At 33.2% G+C, this 17,262-nt stretch overlaps 2 protein-coding genes across 2 annotated transcripts; one reads left to right on the forward strand and one right to left on the reverse strand.

The window, feature by feature from the left end:
• The first annotated feature begins 1,526 nt into the window (after positions 1-1,526).
• On the forward strand, positions 1,527-8,167 carry LOC117913693 (proteasome subunit beta type-7-A). The gene is made up of 9 exons (XM_034828753.1): positions 1,527-1,631; positions 2,051-2,203; positions 5,644-5,785; positions 5,926-6,022; positions 6,123-6,192; positions 6,285-6,389; positions 6,633-6,731; positions 6,854-6,941; positions 7,908-8,167. The coding sequence occupies exons 2-9, from the start codon at positions 2,060-2,062 to the stop codon at positions 7,982-7,984; spliced, it is 822 nt and encodes a 273-aa protein (XP_034684644.1). The 5' UTR covers positions 1,527-1,631; positions 2,051-2,059; the 3' UTR covers positions 7,985-8,167.
• A 498-nt stretch (positions 8,168-8,665) lies between these two features.
• On the reverse strand, positions 8,666-11,467 carry LOC117913645 (glycosyl hydrolase 5 family protein-like). Its single transcript, XM_034828681.1, has 3 exons — positions 11,017-11,467; positions 9,439-10,207; positions 8,666-9,352 (listed from the first exon to the last, which is right to left on the reverse strand). The coding sequence occupies exons 1-3, from the start codon at positions 11,419-11,421 to the stop codon at positions 8,868-8,870; spliced, it is 1,659 nt and encodes a 552-aa protein (XP_034684572.1). The 5' UTR covers positions 11,422-11,467; the 3' UTR covers positions 8,666-8,867.
• Between the last annotated feature and the right edge of the window lie 5,795 nt (positions 11,468-17,262).

Here is a 17,262-nt window from a genome sequence, read left to right on the forward strand (position 1 = left end):
TATTTTAAAAATAAATTTTATATTTAATATTTTTTTAATTATTCTATGGTTTTGTATAATTATTTATTAAAACAACTCTTAAAAAACAAATAAATATAATATAAAATAACTAAAAAAATGTTATCTGAAAACACCCTGTTTATTTTTCTTAAAAATGAAAAATGAGAAACAATTTTTTGTTGTAAAATATGTTTTCTATGTTTTTTGTTTTGAAAAACAGAAAAGATCTCAAAAACAATTCCCAAACAGGCCCAAACTTTCTTCTCTTGTTTTTTTAAAAATAAACTATTCATTTGGGCTTAAGGTTTTGAAGCCTAACCCGGGCCTACGCTTTGGGTCCTTACCCACCTCACTTTATCACCTATAGGGACTCCAAAATGTATGTTATGATGTTAGTAGGAAAAGCAAGTAGTCGGGTCCGTTTTTTATAAAAATTTATCCAAAATATTTAAATCTTTTTTTTTCTTTATCCAAAATATAAAAATTTAATTGAATAGAAATAAAAGTAAAATTTAAATGTGGTGAAATGAGTTGGCGAAGGAATTAAAATTATACCTGTATAATTATTTTTTAAATTTTTAAAAAAAATTGAATTATATAACAAATAAATATAATCTATATATAAATAAATATTAAAAATTTTTTTAATTTATTGTTAAGAGAAATATTTTTTTTCTATTTTATTTGTAAGAAAATGAAAATAAAAAATTAAACATTCTTTTAATTATATATAATATTAAAATGGGCAAAAACTTAGAAGGTGTTTATTTTTTTATTTCTTTTGTTAAAAGCAATTTGTTTTTAGAATTTAGATGATTTGTTTTTCTACTTTTTTTATGACTTATTATAAACTTTTTACTGAACAAAAAATATCAAAATATTTAACTTTTTTTAAATAGAAAAAATAACATATTAGTTTTTTTTTATTTGTTAATACTTAATAGAAATAAAATACTACAAAAATAAACAACTCAATATTTAACATTATTAAGCATTAAATTTTTATTTAAAATTAATAAAAAAAACAGACACTATCTTAGTTTTAGTTTTCAAAAAATTCAAAAATAGTCCTTATTTGATAGTTGTTTTCGAAAACAATTTTGCAAAATAATTTTTAAAAATTATTCCGTGATTTTAATAGAAGAAAAACCTAAAATATTTTTAAATATATTTTAAAAATAATTTTTATATCTGTTTTATTTTTAATCTTTATATAATTATTTCTTAAAATAGTTTTCTAAAAAAAATGGAAAAAAAAATTATATAAAAATATCATATTTTCTATTTTTAAGATAAAAAATAAAAAATATTTTTTAATTATCAAACTTATTTTTTTTATATTTTTTGTTTTAAAAAATATAAAACCGTTTTCAAAAACATTTTTCAAACATGTCCTGACTCGTTCATCCTCGAGTGCTAGGGCTTGAAATAGAAAAAGTTGAAAGATAGGAGGCATAATTGTGAATTCAGTTAAAATATGGGGCCGAAAGTGCAAAAAGCCAGAGACTAAAATGAAATCTTGATCGTCGAGGGTACAATCCCTTGCTTTTCTTACTCCCCAAGCTTTCGTTGCCAATAAGCTGCGAAGCCTTCACTGGTTCCTCAGACTCAGATCTTCGTCGATTTTTCAGGTCAGTCTCTGTATCTCTAGGTTTCTAATTGTCATAGTAATTGAGAAACCTTTAACATCTGTTTGGATGTTGAGAAACCCAAGAAAGGGAAAAGAAATTTTTTGGTTATACATTGTTACCCAACCAATCGAATGCTCTTGTTAACTTCGTAAATAGTCATACAAGATTCGATTGAGATAATTTGTTTATTCTATTTGTGAATCTATAGAACATTTTTCCATCAGCCTAGCAGACGTTTAGGCTTTACTTATCTCAATTCATGTTTGAACATAAAAATCCTGAAGTTAGGGTTTATATACTGGAAATCCCTGCATAGGGTTCTCTTCTAGGTTTGTTCGATTCGAACTTGTCTAATCTTGATCAATGTAATTGTTTTAAACGTCTAAGGGTAAACTTAGCTTGTGTTTCGTTTCTTTTAGGTTTGCGTGATGTCTAAGGCAGTTGTAGATGTTCCTCCCAAGGGTGGGTTTAGCTTTGACCTATGTAGAAGGAATGAAATGTTGTTGAAAAAAGGTGTTCAGACTCCACCTTTTCGGAAGACAGGAACCACTATTGTTGGGCTAGTTTTCCAGGTATGTTTTTTTTTCCATCCATAAGGCCTGTATCAGTTTAATTTACTTGTTCATTTCCTTTTTAATTTGTTCTAGATCTCATGGTGATCACTCTATTAACAATGATTAAGCATAAAAACTGAGGGGAAAATATGATGGTTTAGAAATTATTGGCATCTTTCTTGTGTACCACCTATTAATTGTTCATTTTTTTGGGCATCAACTTTCTTTTTGTGGTTTAGATCTCATTTCTTTTCTTTTTTCTTTTTTTCTTTTTTGCTTGCCTATTAGCGCCTTTTGTATATATTGTTCTCCAGTCCACCCTTTTCTTTGCCACTATTAATATATACTTGGTTTTGCCTATCCAAAAGAAAAAGGGGGAAAAAATACTAGGGTTAAACCTCTTATGAAGTAAGGGGCTTAGTTAGTTGCCGGTTTATTTTTTAAATGGAGAGGGAAGAAAGAGATTGAGAAAAAGAAATAAAGGAGTAGTTGGCCATTGTAATGATTGAACTCATTTATAATTAATTTCATATTGTTGATGAATAAAGTTAAAAGACCATTGCAATTGATGAATGGAGAAGAATACCTATACTTAGCACTGATGTGGAGGATAATAGAGTTATTGGATATGATTATGATTCCTTGGATGATCCTAATGGTGATAACAATGGTTATCCTGAAGATCATTTGATGAAGCCATGAAAGAGAATTGGATTTTAAAAGAGAGAAGGAGGTGATGATGATAAACAATTGACTTGGTTATTATGAATTGTATGGTTTTCTTATTATTCAATTTTCATGCTATTGTATTAGTTTTTTTTTTTTTTTGAGATTTTTTTTTCTTTTTTCTTATTTATTTAGGTTGAGGCTTACACCTCGCATCAATTGGACGAAACACCTCAAAACCACATTTTACCTTTTAAAACATTGACTGCAATACAAGCAATTTTGACTATTTTAAATTGTTTTTGAGGAAAATTTAATTTTGGATTTTCTTATAGAAAATATTAGTATATTAGTTATTTAGAATGTACATTAAAATTAGAAACGGATAACAAAATAGAAAGGAATAAAGAAAATGATTATATGTGAAAGCACTATAATTTCTTGTCAAAGGCTTGTGCCGTTGATGTAAATTCCTGAAATTACTATTGCTTTGGATATTTTTTCTGTTTGATTTTCATTATGTAATATGATTCATGATACAAAAGAATAGTAAAAAAATTACACAATAACATTTATGAGTTGACAACTATGGTTTGACTCTTCATTTTGTGAAATTGTGCATTCATTTTCTCTTTATTAACACAAGGATATATATGAGTAGTTATTTTATGCTGTGTTAAATTTTCAATGTTAAAAAGAAAAAAAGAGAAGATATTTGTGCTAAATATTTCATATAAATGACCACTATTATCTATGGATCTAATCTTTTAGGTAGATCTTTGCTCATATTGTTCCAATTGCTTTCAATTTCTTGTGAAAATTTAGGACTTCATTTGCATCTCAGAAATACTAGGGAAAGGAAGAGTGAAAGGAAAAAAGAAGAGAAGAAAATAGTAATGACAAAATAAAATAAAATAAAATAAAAAATCTATTCTCCATGCTTAGCATTTCATGGGCATTGCCTCTTTCTCTGAAGGAAGCTTTGGCTTATTGTTATGGTTCCTTTTTCCATAATGTGAGAGGAAAGCGTGAAACCCATTGCCTCTAAAAGCTTGTTTTGGTGTCTTTGAGTGATGGAGGACTTTTAAAGGCAGAGACATAATGTGTTTGTGGGAAAAGATTTATGTCGGAACTCGGAAGTCATTCTCTTGGTCTAGGCCGTCAGTGGGGTGAGAGCTTGCTTTATATTGAGTTCACTGAGAGCTCCTTGATTAACTTTTTATTTTCTCTTCTTTTACAGTTCCTTGTATACTCCCCATTTACTAATTTTCCCACCCCTTTCATAGATATTTCCTTCTTTATATCTATACATGTTTAACTAACAAAAAGAATTACATCGGAGGTCTACAAAAGACATACAGTACGTCTGGCATAAATAGTAAGGAGATTAGGCTCTAATAAAATCTAAAGCATGCTCCCTGAAAAAGAAAGAAGAACAGAAAAAAAATCCTTTCTTCTGGATCACTAAAGAAATTAGAAGACACAATTTGGTCCTCCACCACTTTTGGGGAAGAATTTCTATTCTTCAAAACAATAAAATGGACATTCTTTATGACATTCAACTAGTTGTCAAGTCTTGAGTTTTGTTCAATAAAGAAAATCCTTAATAAACGTAGTTTCAAATGATGTATGAAAGGGCCTGTGGCACTTTTAATATATTTGCTTTTACCTATTAAAAAAAAATGTATGAAAGGGCCAGCAAATAAATTGGTGGACAGACTGAATCAGTGCTGAATCAGCACTGTATATAATGCACCTATTTGAAGAAGAAATTTATTGAAGGTGTGGTGATCTTTAGTTGTGAGCTAAGTCCAAGTAGTTGGCTTGGTCATATTTTGTGTTTTTACATTATGTGGTCTAAATCTATGCAATTCATATTTTTCCAATTTTTCCTTGCTCCCTATCTCTTTGTATTGCCACCTTGGTGTGTTCATTATTCAAATGTTTGGCACACACATGATTCATGGACAAGCATATGCCTGCATGTATCCATTGAAATAGATGTCTTTTGATTCTCCATAGTACCCTAAATACTTTGAAAGCCTCTCTCTAAATACATGCATGCTTATAGGCCCTTATAGAGATGAACATGAATTTATCCTTAATTTATTATGTTGGTGGCTCTATAAAAATTTATACTCTGGGTCTTCCTTAAACCCTTTTTTAAGTATATCCACAGAGAAAGGTCATTCTTATCTCTTTTCCCCCTATTTTTCTCTTTTTGCTCTAGTCTGATGTTTGTACTGGACTTCTTCCAGGAACTGTTTAACACTGCCCACTTCTGTTTAGTTGTAAACCATGTAGTCCATTAAGGACCTAATCCTAACAGTTAGTTAATTAGGTTGTATCACTTCAAACCCTATTTTAAATTAACAGGCTGTCTCACTGTCTTTGGTGTGTTTCTTTTGCCTGGGGTTGGGAAGGGTTTGGGTGGTTCTAGAAGTGTATACCAGAAGGTATCGCAAGCAGGAATGAATTTTAAATCTTCTCTCTTGATTGCATTACCCCTACCTGGAATTTGAAGTAAAATTGTACTTTGACTTTTTTTTATTTGCTTCCTTTAGTTAGAGACTGAATTGTTTATGGATGATTGTCCTCTGACTTTAGCGAGTTTGTTTGATCAGTCCGGATTAAGGCCCTAATTCTTTTGGTAAATTTTTCTCCTGTTTGAGCCCTAGAGGCGGGCTCCTTTTAATACAATTTGATTCTTTATCTGTCAAAAAAAAAAAAAATTGTACTTTTAGTTCTATTTCCATTCACTTTTTAATACTGTTTTCTCAATCTATCTTCAGGATGGTGTCATTCTTGGAGCAGATACAAGGGCCACTGAAGGACCCATAGTTTGTGATAAGAATTGTGAAAAAATTCATTATATGGCACCTAACATTTATTGCTGTGGAGCAGGAACTGCAGCTGATACAGAGGCAGTAACAGGTACCTTTTGTGTTCTATATGATGGTACTGGCATGTTGTTATTTGTGCTACTCACTTCTGTTTCTTTTTAAAGTTTTAAAGGTTTACATCACTCTTCATAAGATCATTATCATTTGTATGCTTTGATTTTGTCTTCCCAGACATGGTTAGTTCCCAGCTGCAGTTACATCGTTATCATACTGGTCGAGAATCAAGGGTTGTGACAGCTCTTACCCTTCTGAAGTCTCATCTTTTTAGGTATGTATTTTGGGAGTATTGCCGTTGGTAGTGTTAGATGTTTACTCATGTGTAACTGGATGATGATTTGAAATGGCCTAACTTTTTGTTAATTGTCCAGTTATCAAGGCTATGTTCAAGCTGCTTTGGTGCTTGGTGGAGTTGATTGCACTGGACCACATTTGCACACTGTGAGTTGGGTTCTAATTATGGGCATATGAACCGTATATTGTTTTTTTTTTACATGGTATTAGCATTCATTATTGAATTATTGATTGTACAGATCTACCCCCATGGATCTACAGACACACTGCCCTTTGCCACAATGGGCTCTGGTTCTCTTGCTGCAATGGCCGTATTTGAGTCAAAGTATCATGAGGGGTTGACTGTAAGTTGTCATACTTTAGTTTGGTAATTCTTAGAACTAGCTTTAATTTGTCTAACTTTGTGCTTCTCATTACTAAATGGAAGCTAATTATGTATTGTTATGAGTTTCTGTGGAAGATACATTGGTAATAGTTAAGGAACAGCTGAGCTTCTTCAAAACCAAGTGATGGCTATTTGTTATAGAAATAGATGATGCATTTAGTTTGTTTCCATGGAAAATGAGTTTCCAAGTATTTGTCTGCAGAGGGAAGATGGAATAAATTTAGTAAGCGAGGCTATTTGCTCTGGCATATTCAATGACTTGGGGAGTGGAAGCAATGTAGATGTTTGTGTAATAACCAAGGTTTGTTGATTCTTCCCTAATCTCATTAAGAAGAGTGATGCTCATTTTGTATGCATATATCCTTTCTCTTGTTTGTTGGGATTTGCTCTGGAACTCCCTTTATAAGTTGCTTGCTGGTACAGGGCCATAAGGAGTACCTTAGAAACCACCAGCTGCCGAATCCTCGCACCTACGTGAGTTCAAAAGGATATTCATTTCCCAAGCCAATTGGTTAGTAACTTCACCTGACATCACTTTTGGCTTACTACCTATTATTGCCTTAGAGAAGTCAGATAACTCTATAATCAATCTTGTATTGTTAGTTGTATGGCTTGGCCTTATTATTTTGAATCTCAATAAACGATATAACAAATCATTTTTTCATTAGGAAAAATGGTACATCTAACCTTGATTAGGTTTAATTGGTTATCATAAGAAATAAGGCTAATAAATTGCCCATCAAAAGGGACAACTGACTTTTTATCATTGACATGATCAAACTCAGCTCTTAGCCACTTAGTGGCCCATCTACTATTCCAACATTGTTTGTGACTGCCTTGAAACTATCCTGCCAAAAAATTACAATTCTTTGGTGTTTCAATGTTTCTTATCAATTAGGTGTTGTTTGGATACACTCCTTGTTTTTTGTTTTTAAAAATAAAAATTGATAGTCACAAGTATATAAAATGTAACAATTTTTTTAGATTTACTTTTAGAAGATAATTACTTTAAAAACTGGATAAAAGAATTAAGGTGTTAAAAAATTTTACTCAAAATTTTAGAAGTGATTTTTTAAGCCATAAGGTAAGTTCATGTTTTCTATATAAGAGTTACTATATTTTATATAGAAGTTACTACTATTTTTTATTTTTAAAAACAGAAACTAGGAAGTGTATCAAACAGACAATTATTTGATTTTGGACAAATTATAATGATTGATGCCACTCCCTACAAATCTTTTTTAGAGCCATGGCCAACCAATCCTATTTTCTGTTCCAGAACATACATATGCCCCTGATTCTATATTCTCATATATAATGTGTAGTATAATGTTTTCTAATTGTATCTCGATTGAAATGTAACAAGGGATGAAAAATTACAAGTAAGCCACACTATATAGTTGGTATGCAAGTTAATGTGTTTTTCAGTTGGATTTTATAAAAAAACCTGATGTCACCGTACTATTTGTTGTTACAGAGGTTCTCTTGACCAAGGTTACTCCACTGAAAGAAAAGGTTGAAGTGATTGAAGGTGGGGATGCAATGGAAGAGTGAATTTTGTGATTGAACTAAGTTGTATGGTTTCTATCAATTTCTTTATGCTTCCATCTCTTCAAGCTTTTCATTATGTATGCTAAAATCTAGTTGGAGATTTGGATGAATTGTCATCGAATTTCAACTGTCAGTTTTCAGTTTTTCATATATTATATTTTGCTAACCTGGGCTATTTGAGATTCATCATTTGCGTACATCCTTAAATTTTCTGGAAAATTAAGGAGGGTAAAACGAACTTGTATAATTGAATCTATTAGGATTTTAGTGTTGTATGCAGAAAAGATGTGAGCCGCAGCACTGCACTCTTAGACCGCATATGTAGGCTTGGTTGGGCCAAAATCATCAGATCCTGGTGTGGGAAATAAATTGGATTGAACCGGTCTTAGAAGGTAAATGTAAGGCTTGATTGGACTGAGCCTGAGCCACTGCACACTCTTAAGGACCAGATCTGGGCTTCAGCCTGGGCTTGTTAAAAGGGAAGTACGGATGACAGATACAAGAGGGTGGAGTTGGTGGTTGTTTTTGAGCATTTTTACATCCCTATTTGTGATTTCTGAAAGTTAGATCAAAACGGCAGTAACATGCTGCTTGACCTCTTGCATAATTGTTATGGAGTTAGTTTCCTTTGCATTTCCAAGTAGATGGGTTGGGCCAAGGCATCCAGAATTGTACTCGCAAGAATTGGAAAACAAGAAAGATATATAACTGATGGCATGTAGGTGAGCCCATTAGAATGAACACTTTTTAGTTTAAAAAGCCCTTGGCTGAGGGAGATAATGAGGCTTGATAAAGTGATTTTGAGCTTCTTTTTATTTAGTATTTTCTTTTAAAAAATTCCCTCTTTCAGGACGTATAGGCGTACGACAGACCCTTTTTGCTTTTTTTAGCTGGCATGTTCAGCTCCATTCAAATCCAAGTTGGAGCTGATCTGAATTAGAGGTCTTGTTGAAATATTTGTGGCGTTGACAATCTTGAACCACTGGCTCCCAGGGTCACACTTATTATCCCCACTCAAGCATTTGCAAGCATTTGTGACAATGTTGTTGCTGGAGTCTATATCCAAGCAAACTGTGGTACCATCTCCCAGCTTAGTTGATAGATGCATCTTTGAATCTGAAATGGATTCCCATTTTGAACCAGGTTCAGTGCATATTATACCAAGTTTTCCAGGATTCCCTGGCCCATCTGCTTGAAGGCAGAAATACGTTTCCTTCATTATCAAGGTCTTCTGGGGGGTGTAGCTCCAGGCATCCGACTCCGGACAGGGACCCAGCGTTAATGGCTCAAACACTGACATCCATACAATGCAAAGACCCGTTGCAGGATGGAAAATTACTTTATGTGGCCTGGCATCGGATAGATCTGGCCCTGCATTTCGCATGAAACAAGAAATTTAGCTATGGATAAGCAAATTTGCCTTGAGAGGGGCCACTACACATGAGTACCAACAATACCTTGAAAAGGAGACTGCAGGGCAGAAATCCTCTGCAAGAAGCTTGAGTTCCGGACTTCACACCAGTTCCAATTCAGCAAACCATAAAACTCTTCCAATCCAAAAACCCCTTCTCTCGTATAATAACTCCCTACCAGTGTCCATAATGCCCAATCGAAGTCCAGTTCAGCTGCCAGGCCAAAGAAGCAATTCAAATACCTATTGTCATTCACATTGGTACCCCTTTGATCCACCCCAAACTCACTCACAAACAATGGCCACCCTTTTTCTAGCAAAACCCCTCCTCTCCTCATTACGCTCTCTACCACTCTCCCGCACACCTGGTTGGGGCTGCCGGTTTCCCAAGCGCTCCCATCCGTGAATCCATACCAATGCATCTCGAACACTAATTTCCCTGTGAATGTCAGTTCCAACTCTTGCTTCAGGACGAACGATAGGTCTGTGTCGTAACTCAAGCCCGAGACTATGACCAAAACATCTGGGTTAGCTGAGTGCACTGCTTCAGCTCCTTTCTGCATGTACCTGTACCAGTCCTTCACATTCTGTTTGGGGCCTCGGAGCTCATTCCTCAAGCTCATGCCAACCACATTGGTGACGCCCCTGAACATGGTGGCCATCCGGGTGAGGCCCTGGACCCACAAGTCTGGGTTGAAGTACTGGTCGCCAAAGAAGCCATTGCCATCGAAGCTGCTGCAGCACCAGCCCGGCTTGCTTAGGTGATTGTCTAGTATGATCATCACATTGTTGTCCGCAAGGCCGGACACCACTGCCTGCCATAATAACTTGTTAGATCAATACAAAACAGGCGTTGGTCTGGTGCCTTCTTGCCATTTGCGGTGTCTTATCATCATCGACTAACCGCCAATCTTATCTACTAGCACTGTACGTGGCATATGGCCTTTTTTAAGCGCATAATTGTTGGTGTGAAATGGAGCCATCATTCCAGTATGACGAAAATTATGCTAATATGTGAATGTCAGTCTTTATGCTAATATATCGACTTAACTTATTACAAAACTCAAATAATTTCATGCCCTAATCAAAATTTAAACTCCTGAGCATTGTGGAGATGTACTTGGGAAAGTGATTAAAAATCAAATCAAAGAAAAACAGATCAATTCATTTCACTTCTAAGTTCTAACTACAAGAGACAGATTTCAAATACTAATTAGCCAATCAAAATAGATTCATTTAATTTTCCTGATCTGGGGCCTTGGAGCCTTGGAGCCCCTTCAACTTACTGCTGTTTGGTCTTTTGCCGAGTCTGCTTCCATGCCTCAATTTCTTTCCCACCCCCACCCCACCCACCTTTTTTTTTTCTTTTGTTTACTTTTTTCTAATTTTAAATTATTGCCGATAAACTTGATAGAGTGAAAATCCTTATGCAAGGCTCCAAAAATCCTTGGCATCTTTTCAATGAGTGTGGGGTATCTGGATTCTGGATTCTAGACAACACGATGACTACAAACCAGATAAGGTTTCCTCCTAAGAAAGTGCTTTTCACTGTCATTAATTTGCTTTTCATTTTTCTAATTGCATAAACAAATAAGGTCAATAATGAAGAAATTAACTGGCGCACCTGGTAAGCACTTATGAGAGGAAGATCAACCATGGAAGGGTTGTTGGCTTGGAAGCCGGCAATGGATTCAAGCAAGCCAAGCCTCTGAAAGGACTGTCTAACAGTGAGGGAGGCCAGCGATTGATTGGTGGCCAAAAAAAGTGGCCAAGTGAGCCTGACACAATTGAACCCCATAGACCCAATCTTCTTGGAGATCATGGCAACTGGCTGCTTGCTGAGGCCCTCCGCCACCACTGCTTCCAGATGGGATGGCCAATTCACGCATGCCAGCTTCACCCGGGCACCATCTTCGTCCACTATCCACCTTGAATTGGTGTAGAGTGGAAGAGCCACCACAGGCTTCAGAAGTGGAAGAGGTAGAATAGAAAGAAAGGAAAACAAGAAGCAGAAGAAGAACTTCCCCATTGTGGGACTTGTATTGACTGCTAGTTGGATAGATGGAAGAAGAGCCCCATAGTATTCTATTTATATTGGGGTTGGGTGACATGACCCCCTTTTTTTCCTTTTAAATTCTGTCTTTCCCAGCAAGCCTTCAAATAGGGGTAAAGGAGAAGGTTTTGGCCTTGAGTTTAAAATCACTTGCCTTGTTGAGCATGTGATCAGTATTTGGATTGTTAAAATTGTTAAGAATTCGACAATGCTTTTTCTTATTAAAAAAAAAAATAAAAGGTTTGAAAAATGATCGAAGTATAGGTTTATAACGAAAGGTTTAGAGATGATTAGATTTGAGCTAAGAGCCCAGACCCAAAATAGGTGTATTGTATATAGGTAAACCCAAATATGAATATAACATCGAATCATATAAAAATGATTAACTTAATCTCACTTATAATTGATTAATTTGATCCTATTGACTTTAAGATTAGGAAGAACTCCTAAGTGATCAAAACAAGGATATTCCCCACTTTCTTATTTAGGATTTCATGAAGCCAATGCCAAGTTAAGGACTCCATCATCATCTTTGGTATCATCTTTAACCACCCCTGCTCTATGGATCACACAATAATGCTTCCAGCAATTAATTAAGGCACTGCTTTTACTCAAATAAACATGGGTATCAATGAAGAAAAGAAAAGGGATTTGAAAACAAAAGATGGGTATCAACAAACACACAGAAAAAAGGGGATTTTAAAAGAAAAGATGGGTATCATAAAAGAGGAGATCTTATAAAATTTGTTTTTTTGGCGTAATGCAGGGCATGGGAGCATTCTGATTGGTGTTGGAAACACGCCAAGTTACAGACATGTAGTGACGCATGTCGTATAGCCTGTGAAAAAGCCAAGACGGTTGCCACCTCGGTCACTTGAGGAGTAAGATTTTTCCTTTGGACGTTTGGGGCTTTAGCTAACGTTGAAGGCAAATCACATCTAATTGCTTTTGTTTTCTCCATCCTTGTGTTTAATCCTTTTGGCCATGTGAGTTTTTATCATTATATATGTATATATATATTGGTATAAAGGTATGAATACGATCATTTCCCTTCTTCTTCATGCATAATCTTATTGTTATTCGAAAATAGTTGATGTTTGAAAAAAAAAAAGTACAATTTGAAAAGTTTGATAGGGAAGGAAAGCGATTATGTCATATTATTTCTTTATAAAAATTAAAAAGAAATAATAAATATATTAAAATTAAAAAAAGATAAATATTATTTTTTAAATTAAGAGAATTTAATATTATTAATATTTGATTATTCTTAACTTATAAAAATATTGATTGAAGTTGATTTTTATTATTATTTTGTGTATTTTCTTTATTATTGTAATTTCATCTTTTATCATTTCATGTTTTTTCATTTAGTGTTCGGTCATTTATTTTTTTTATGTCATTCTCCCTTAATATAATTAAGCATAATTAATGGGTCATTGAATTTTTTTTATTATTAATATATAATTTTAATCATTTTTGTATATATAAAGGTCGTATTGGATATTTACTCCAATGTATTACTTAGGGACTAATAAAATAATGTGGTAAAGCTTTTTTGAACTCATAACATGGGTTTTTTTTCCTTTCTTTTATTATACAAACAATGAACTATGTATTAAATTTCATTAAAAACTGATTGCAGCATAGAGTATTGGTTAGCTAATAAGAAAAGATATCTACTGAACTTTCATTGAGGAAATAGGTTGGGCAAAAAGGAAGTTTCATGTCTGCAGTATACTTTCTGTAAAAGATATGGATATTGTGAAGTTGTTTCAAATGATAAAAGGCATATAATTGGAGATGAAGTAGAATTTCTTGGATAAAAGAATGGGTATTCCTATTTTTCTTGCATTGTGTATTGCATATTTACAATACAAAGGTGTCACAATTGTCAAGCATTAGAAAATTGTTTAATATCATCATCAATACAATTGTCATCAAACTATTTTGCTAGTTTAAGCTTGTCAAGTTGTTTTCGCAACTTGACCGGTTGCATTTTATTTGTAGTTTATCTTTTTTTAATTGTGTTTATAGCTTCACATGTTACGCTTTATTTCTTTTTTTTTTATCTTTCAAGTTGTGTTTGTTGTCTTACTTATTACACATCTTATTTTTAACATATGGGACTCTTTTAAACATTTTTCTTACTCAATTATTTTATTTTGCGGTCTTTGAATTGTTCTTCCTATGGTAACTATCAACTTTCTCTTGACATGATGTATGTGATCTTACTTTGCAATTAAGTTATTTTTATTAGATCATTCAATCCTTTTGTGGATGATATGTAGTTATGTGTGCAATTGTTGGAGGTTATATTTGTTTGTGTACGTAGTTAAGAGTTTTAGAAATAATTGTAATAGTGCTTGTAAGTTGCGCATTCATATTTTGTACTTAGGTAGTTTAGCAACATATTTTAACTCAAAAAAATAAAATAAAATTCATATGATTGAATAAGAATTTTTTTTAAAAAAAAAATATATCTTAGAATTGATTATGTACCTTAAGAATCCTTTCATGGGGTAACCTTTCTTTATTTTTAGTGAATTAAGGATTTAGTTTTGGGTTAAGCTCCACTTTTGCAATATTAGCTGGGAATTTCCCATATCAAAGTCAAGATACTAGCAAAGATATAGGTGAACATTGTTCATATTGAGACAGTTTGATGCTAAACTTTTCGAACTTGAATTATTAATGAAAGTCTAAATCATGGGCTCAAGGACACATTTAAGGGCCTTTTTGTTGGAGGTCTTATTATAGGGATGGGCTATGTTTGTAGGTGTGGAGATTGGTTTTGTGCAAAGCTGATGTAAGCCTAAAGATGTGGATGTCAACTCAAAATAGAGATGATCTATGCTTAGGCGTTTGTACTAAAACCTTCACCTGCAACCATGGAGTTTAGTTTAGTATAGGAATAACCTTAACCATAAAGGTATTTTCAAAGAGGTTAGGATAGTGAATATTATAACTTTAATGTGAAAATTACTATTAGATTTATAGGTTCACCATTCCATTAAGAATCAGTGAGTAGTTGTTGTAGTGCTTATTAACATGTCTTCAATTCTAGTGTTTTATTTTCATTTTCTAATTTGAAGAAGTTTATACTCTCCTACATATTCTTTTGGAGGTAGTTGATCAAATCTTTTCCTTCAAGAGTTAGAGTGTGATTATTCCTTTCTACTTGTAGGCATATGTAAAAGCCTTCAAATAAGGCTACCTGGCTTAAAATAGGATGTTGTGCAGTGATCAAATTTATGTAAAGACGGTGTGGTGTATACTCATGAAGGTTTATTGTGCAAATATTTATTTTGACTATTTATAAACCAATCTTAAATCTTAGTCTATTCTTTTGCAATGGGGTTATGCCAAACTTTGATCTAGTGATTCTTGAGAGAGTTGAGTAAGTTTTGAGTCAAAGCTTCTTCTTAGGTTCCTGGTAACACTACCTTTAATATTTTTATTTGTTTTTATTTTGAGTAATATCATCATGAATCATTGTTCTCAGGTTGGAAGTTTATCCAACCCTATTTTTTTCAAGTTGAGTTATGTTAACCTTAAGGCTTTGATTTCTCAATGTCACTTGTTTCTTTTTCCAAAGAAAAGTAATTGAACTAGGAATTGAGATAAAATAGATGAGTTGGAAGCGACTTATTTGGACTTAAAATATGATTCTCATTTAACCATTGGCTAAATTAGGTGCCAATGTCTCCTGAAACCTTGTCAATTATTTGCTATCTTTAAGGTTATTTACTTTACTTTGAAGCTTGAGAGTTTTATAGAGAAGATTGTTGATTGATATTGAGTTCATCGTAGAAAGAGTTTCCCTAATTTCCCATCCCTTGATTATGGCTTGTTTGAGAAGGTAAACATGAATGGTTCGAACTAGGTGAGTAATAGCCAATGCATTGATCAATTGAAGAACGTTATCCTTATAAGTATAAGCAATCACAAGAGATAACTTTCCAAAGTGTCTCCACTACTCTCCATTTGTCAAAGCAAAGATTAAAGTGGAGGATATAAAGTTATGCTTATAAATACCCTATTCTTCTAGGTGGATCAAAGCGTATTTTAAGCTTTTAGTACATGTTTATGATCATTTTGAAATTTTTGTGAAGTGTGTGAAAGATTATTATTTATTGAATGAAGTCTATTTCTTGACTCTAAATAATGCTTGTGGTAATAAGATTAGTTCAACCATTTCAACTCTTGAGCTATGGACCTTGAACAATGGAGTAGACCTTCATTTTTGTTAGATGAATTCTCGATCCTCATGTTGTTTTTCATGTTGAAATGTCTAATTTCTTGATGCAAAAAATGTTTGAGCTCTTGATTTAGAAATAGTTTGGTTTGGTTATGATTGGGGGATGAACCCTACTCGGAGAGCTTCCTTCTAGTTCTGTCAATCATCTTTTACATTTTTTTTACAGTTAGGTAAGCTCTTTGGGTACACCTCATTTTTCATATAACCAAAGTTTTTTTATATCCATAAAGTTTCTATTGTCAATGTGTGGAAAATTTCGATTTGAGCTAATCTTAGCCAATTTTCGTGGAGTTAATAATATCGTTGACAAGGATGAAGATGATGATGATAATAAATTTATACTTAGTTAAAACCAATGCTTTCATAATCAGATTAGTGATTAAATCGAAAAAATTATTAGTTCACGGTTCACTAGTTTGACCGGTAATTAAACCGTTGTCAAACCAATGATGTTATAAATATATAATTTATATATTATATAAAATTTAAAATAATTATAAAAATTAGAATTATATATAATTAAAACTTTTAATAATATTTTGTTTTTATATTTGACATATCAAATTAAATGATAAAGACAAATATAAATATATTTATATTTTAAATTTTATTAAATATAACATATATAATGTTTAATATATAAATATCTCAATGACTTGAGATCGAACACCAATCCAAGAAGACAAAGAAAACAATACTAGAAATCAAAACAGAACAAAACAAGTAGGATATGCGTGGTTCGAAACTAAAATTGAATCCTACATCCATGGATCAAGATCACCTTCAAAAAATCCACTAAGATTGAACCATTTTTCACCCTCATGAAGCTCTGAGAATCATCAAGTTCTCATTATTCAACCATCGATTCGACTATTAAATCATGAACCAATAGTTTTTCTAGTTTAATGACTGATCCAGTTCTAAATACGCTCTAACATATATCGACTTCGCCATGTCATCCGTATTGTGGGCGACAAAATACTCAGACATTTGAGTGCCATAGACCCATTTTTGACTGAAATTAAGAGTGAGTTTCCAGAGATGATATTGGGAGATGTGAACACTGAGCAGAAAATCCTCATCCATTGTGCCTCTGTTTTTCCTTTTGTTAAGATATGGACTCACACATATTTAACAATGGTACATGACTAAGCTATTCGCCTTTGATATTTATTTTATATCGATTTTCCACAGTATGGGCCACCTTATGTGTAGAGCCCAAAGCCATCACGAGCCTTAGATGATGTGTCTAAGACTCATGAGGCCCAATAGCCAAAGGGTATGGTCCCTAAGGCAGGAGGGTATAAATCCATAGTGTGTGTTTGTTCATTTAGATGACATCATTTTTGGAATAAGAACAGACATTAGTTTTGAAATAAGAACATACATCAGTTTTGGAATAAATATAGACCTGTTTCTTTTCAGCTCCCATCGTCTAAGAGAATCCAGAAAGAGGTGGTGCCTTCCACAGTCTTAGAAGATCCATACCTTGTTCAAACGAAAACAAAATGAACTCAGGTATGATTCACTCAAAATGAAGGCATATTTCTTCATATGAT

Source organism: Vitis riparia, chromosome 1 (genome assembly GCF_004353265.1).
Source record: "Vitis riparia cultivar Riparia Gloire de Montpellier isolate 1030 chromosome 1, EGFV_Vit.rip_1.0, whole genome shotgun sequence".
In the NCBI taxonomy this organism is placed as follows: domain Eukaryota; kingdom Viridiplantae; phylum Streptophyta; class Magnoliopsida; order Vitales; family Vitaceae; genus Vitis; species Vitis riparia.

What these genes read in the sequence shown, in the direction of transcription:
- LOC117913693 (XM_034828753.1), top strand. Translation starts at nt 2,060, where the DNA reads ATGTCTAAGGCAGTTGTAGATGTTCCTCCCAAGGGTGGGTTTAGCTTT. An exon ending in TGATACAGAGGCAGTAACAG is followed by an intron (nt 5,786 to 5,925) that starts GTACCTTTTGTG and finishes TTGTCTTCCCAG; the next exon opens with ACATGGTTAGTTCCCAGCTG. An exon ending in ATGTTTGTGTAATAACCAAG is followed by an intron (nt 6,732 to 6,853) that starts GTTTGTTGATTC and finishes TTGCTGGTACAG; the next exon opens with GGCCATAAGGAGTACCTTAG.
- LOC117913645 (XM_034828681.1), bottom strand. Translation starts at nt 11,421, where the DNA reads ATGGGGAAGTTCTTCTTCTGCTTCTTGTTTTCCTTTCTTTCTATTCTA. An exon ending in CTCTCATAAGTGCTTACCAG is followed by an intron (nt 10,208 to 11,016) that starts GTGCGCCAGTTA and finishes TTATTATGGCAG; the next exon opens with GCAGTGGTGTCCGGCCTTGC. An exon ending in CCTGCAGTCTCCTTTTCAAG is followed by an intron (nt 9,353 to 9,438) that starts GTATTGTTGGTA and finishes TGCGAAATGCAG; the next exon opens with GGCCAGATCTATCCGATGCC.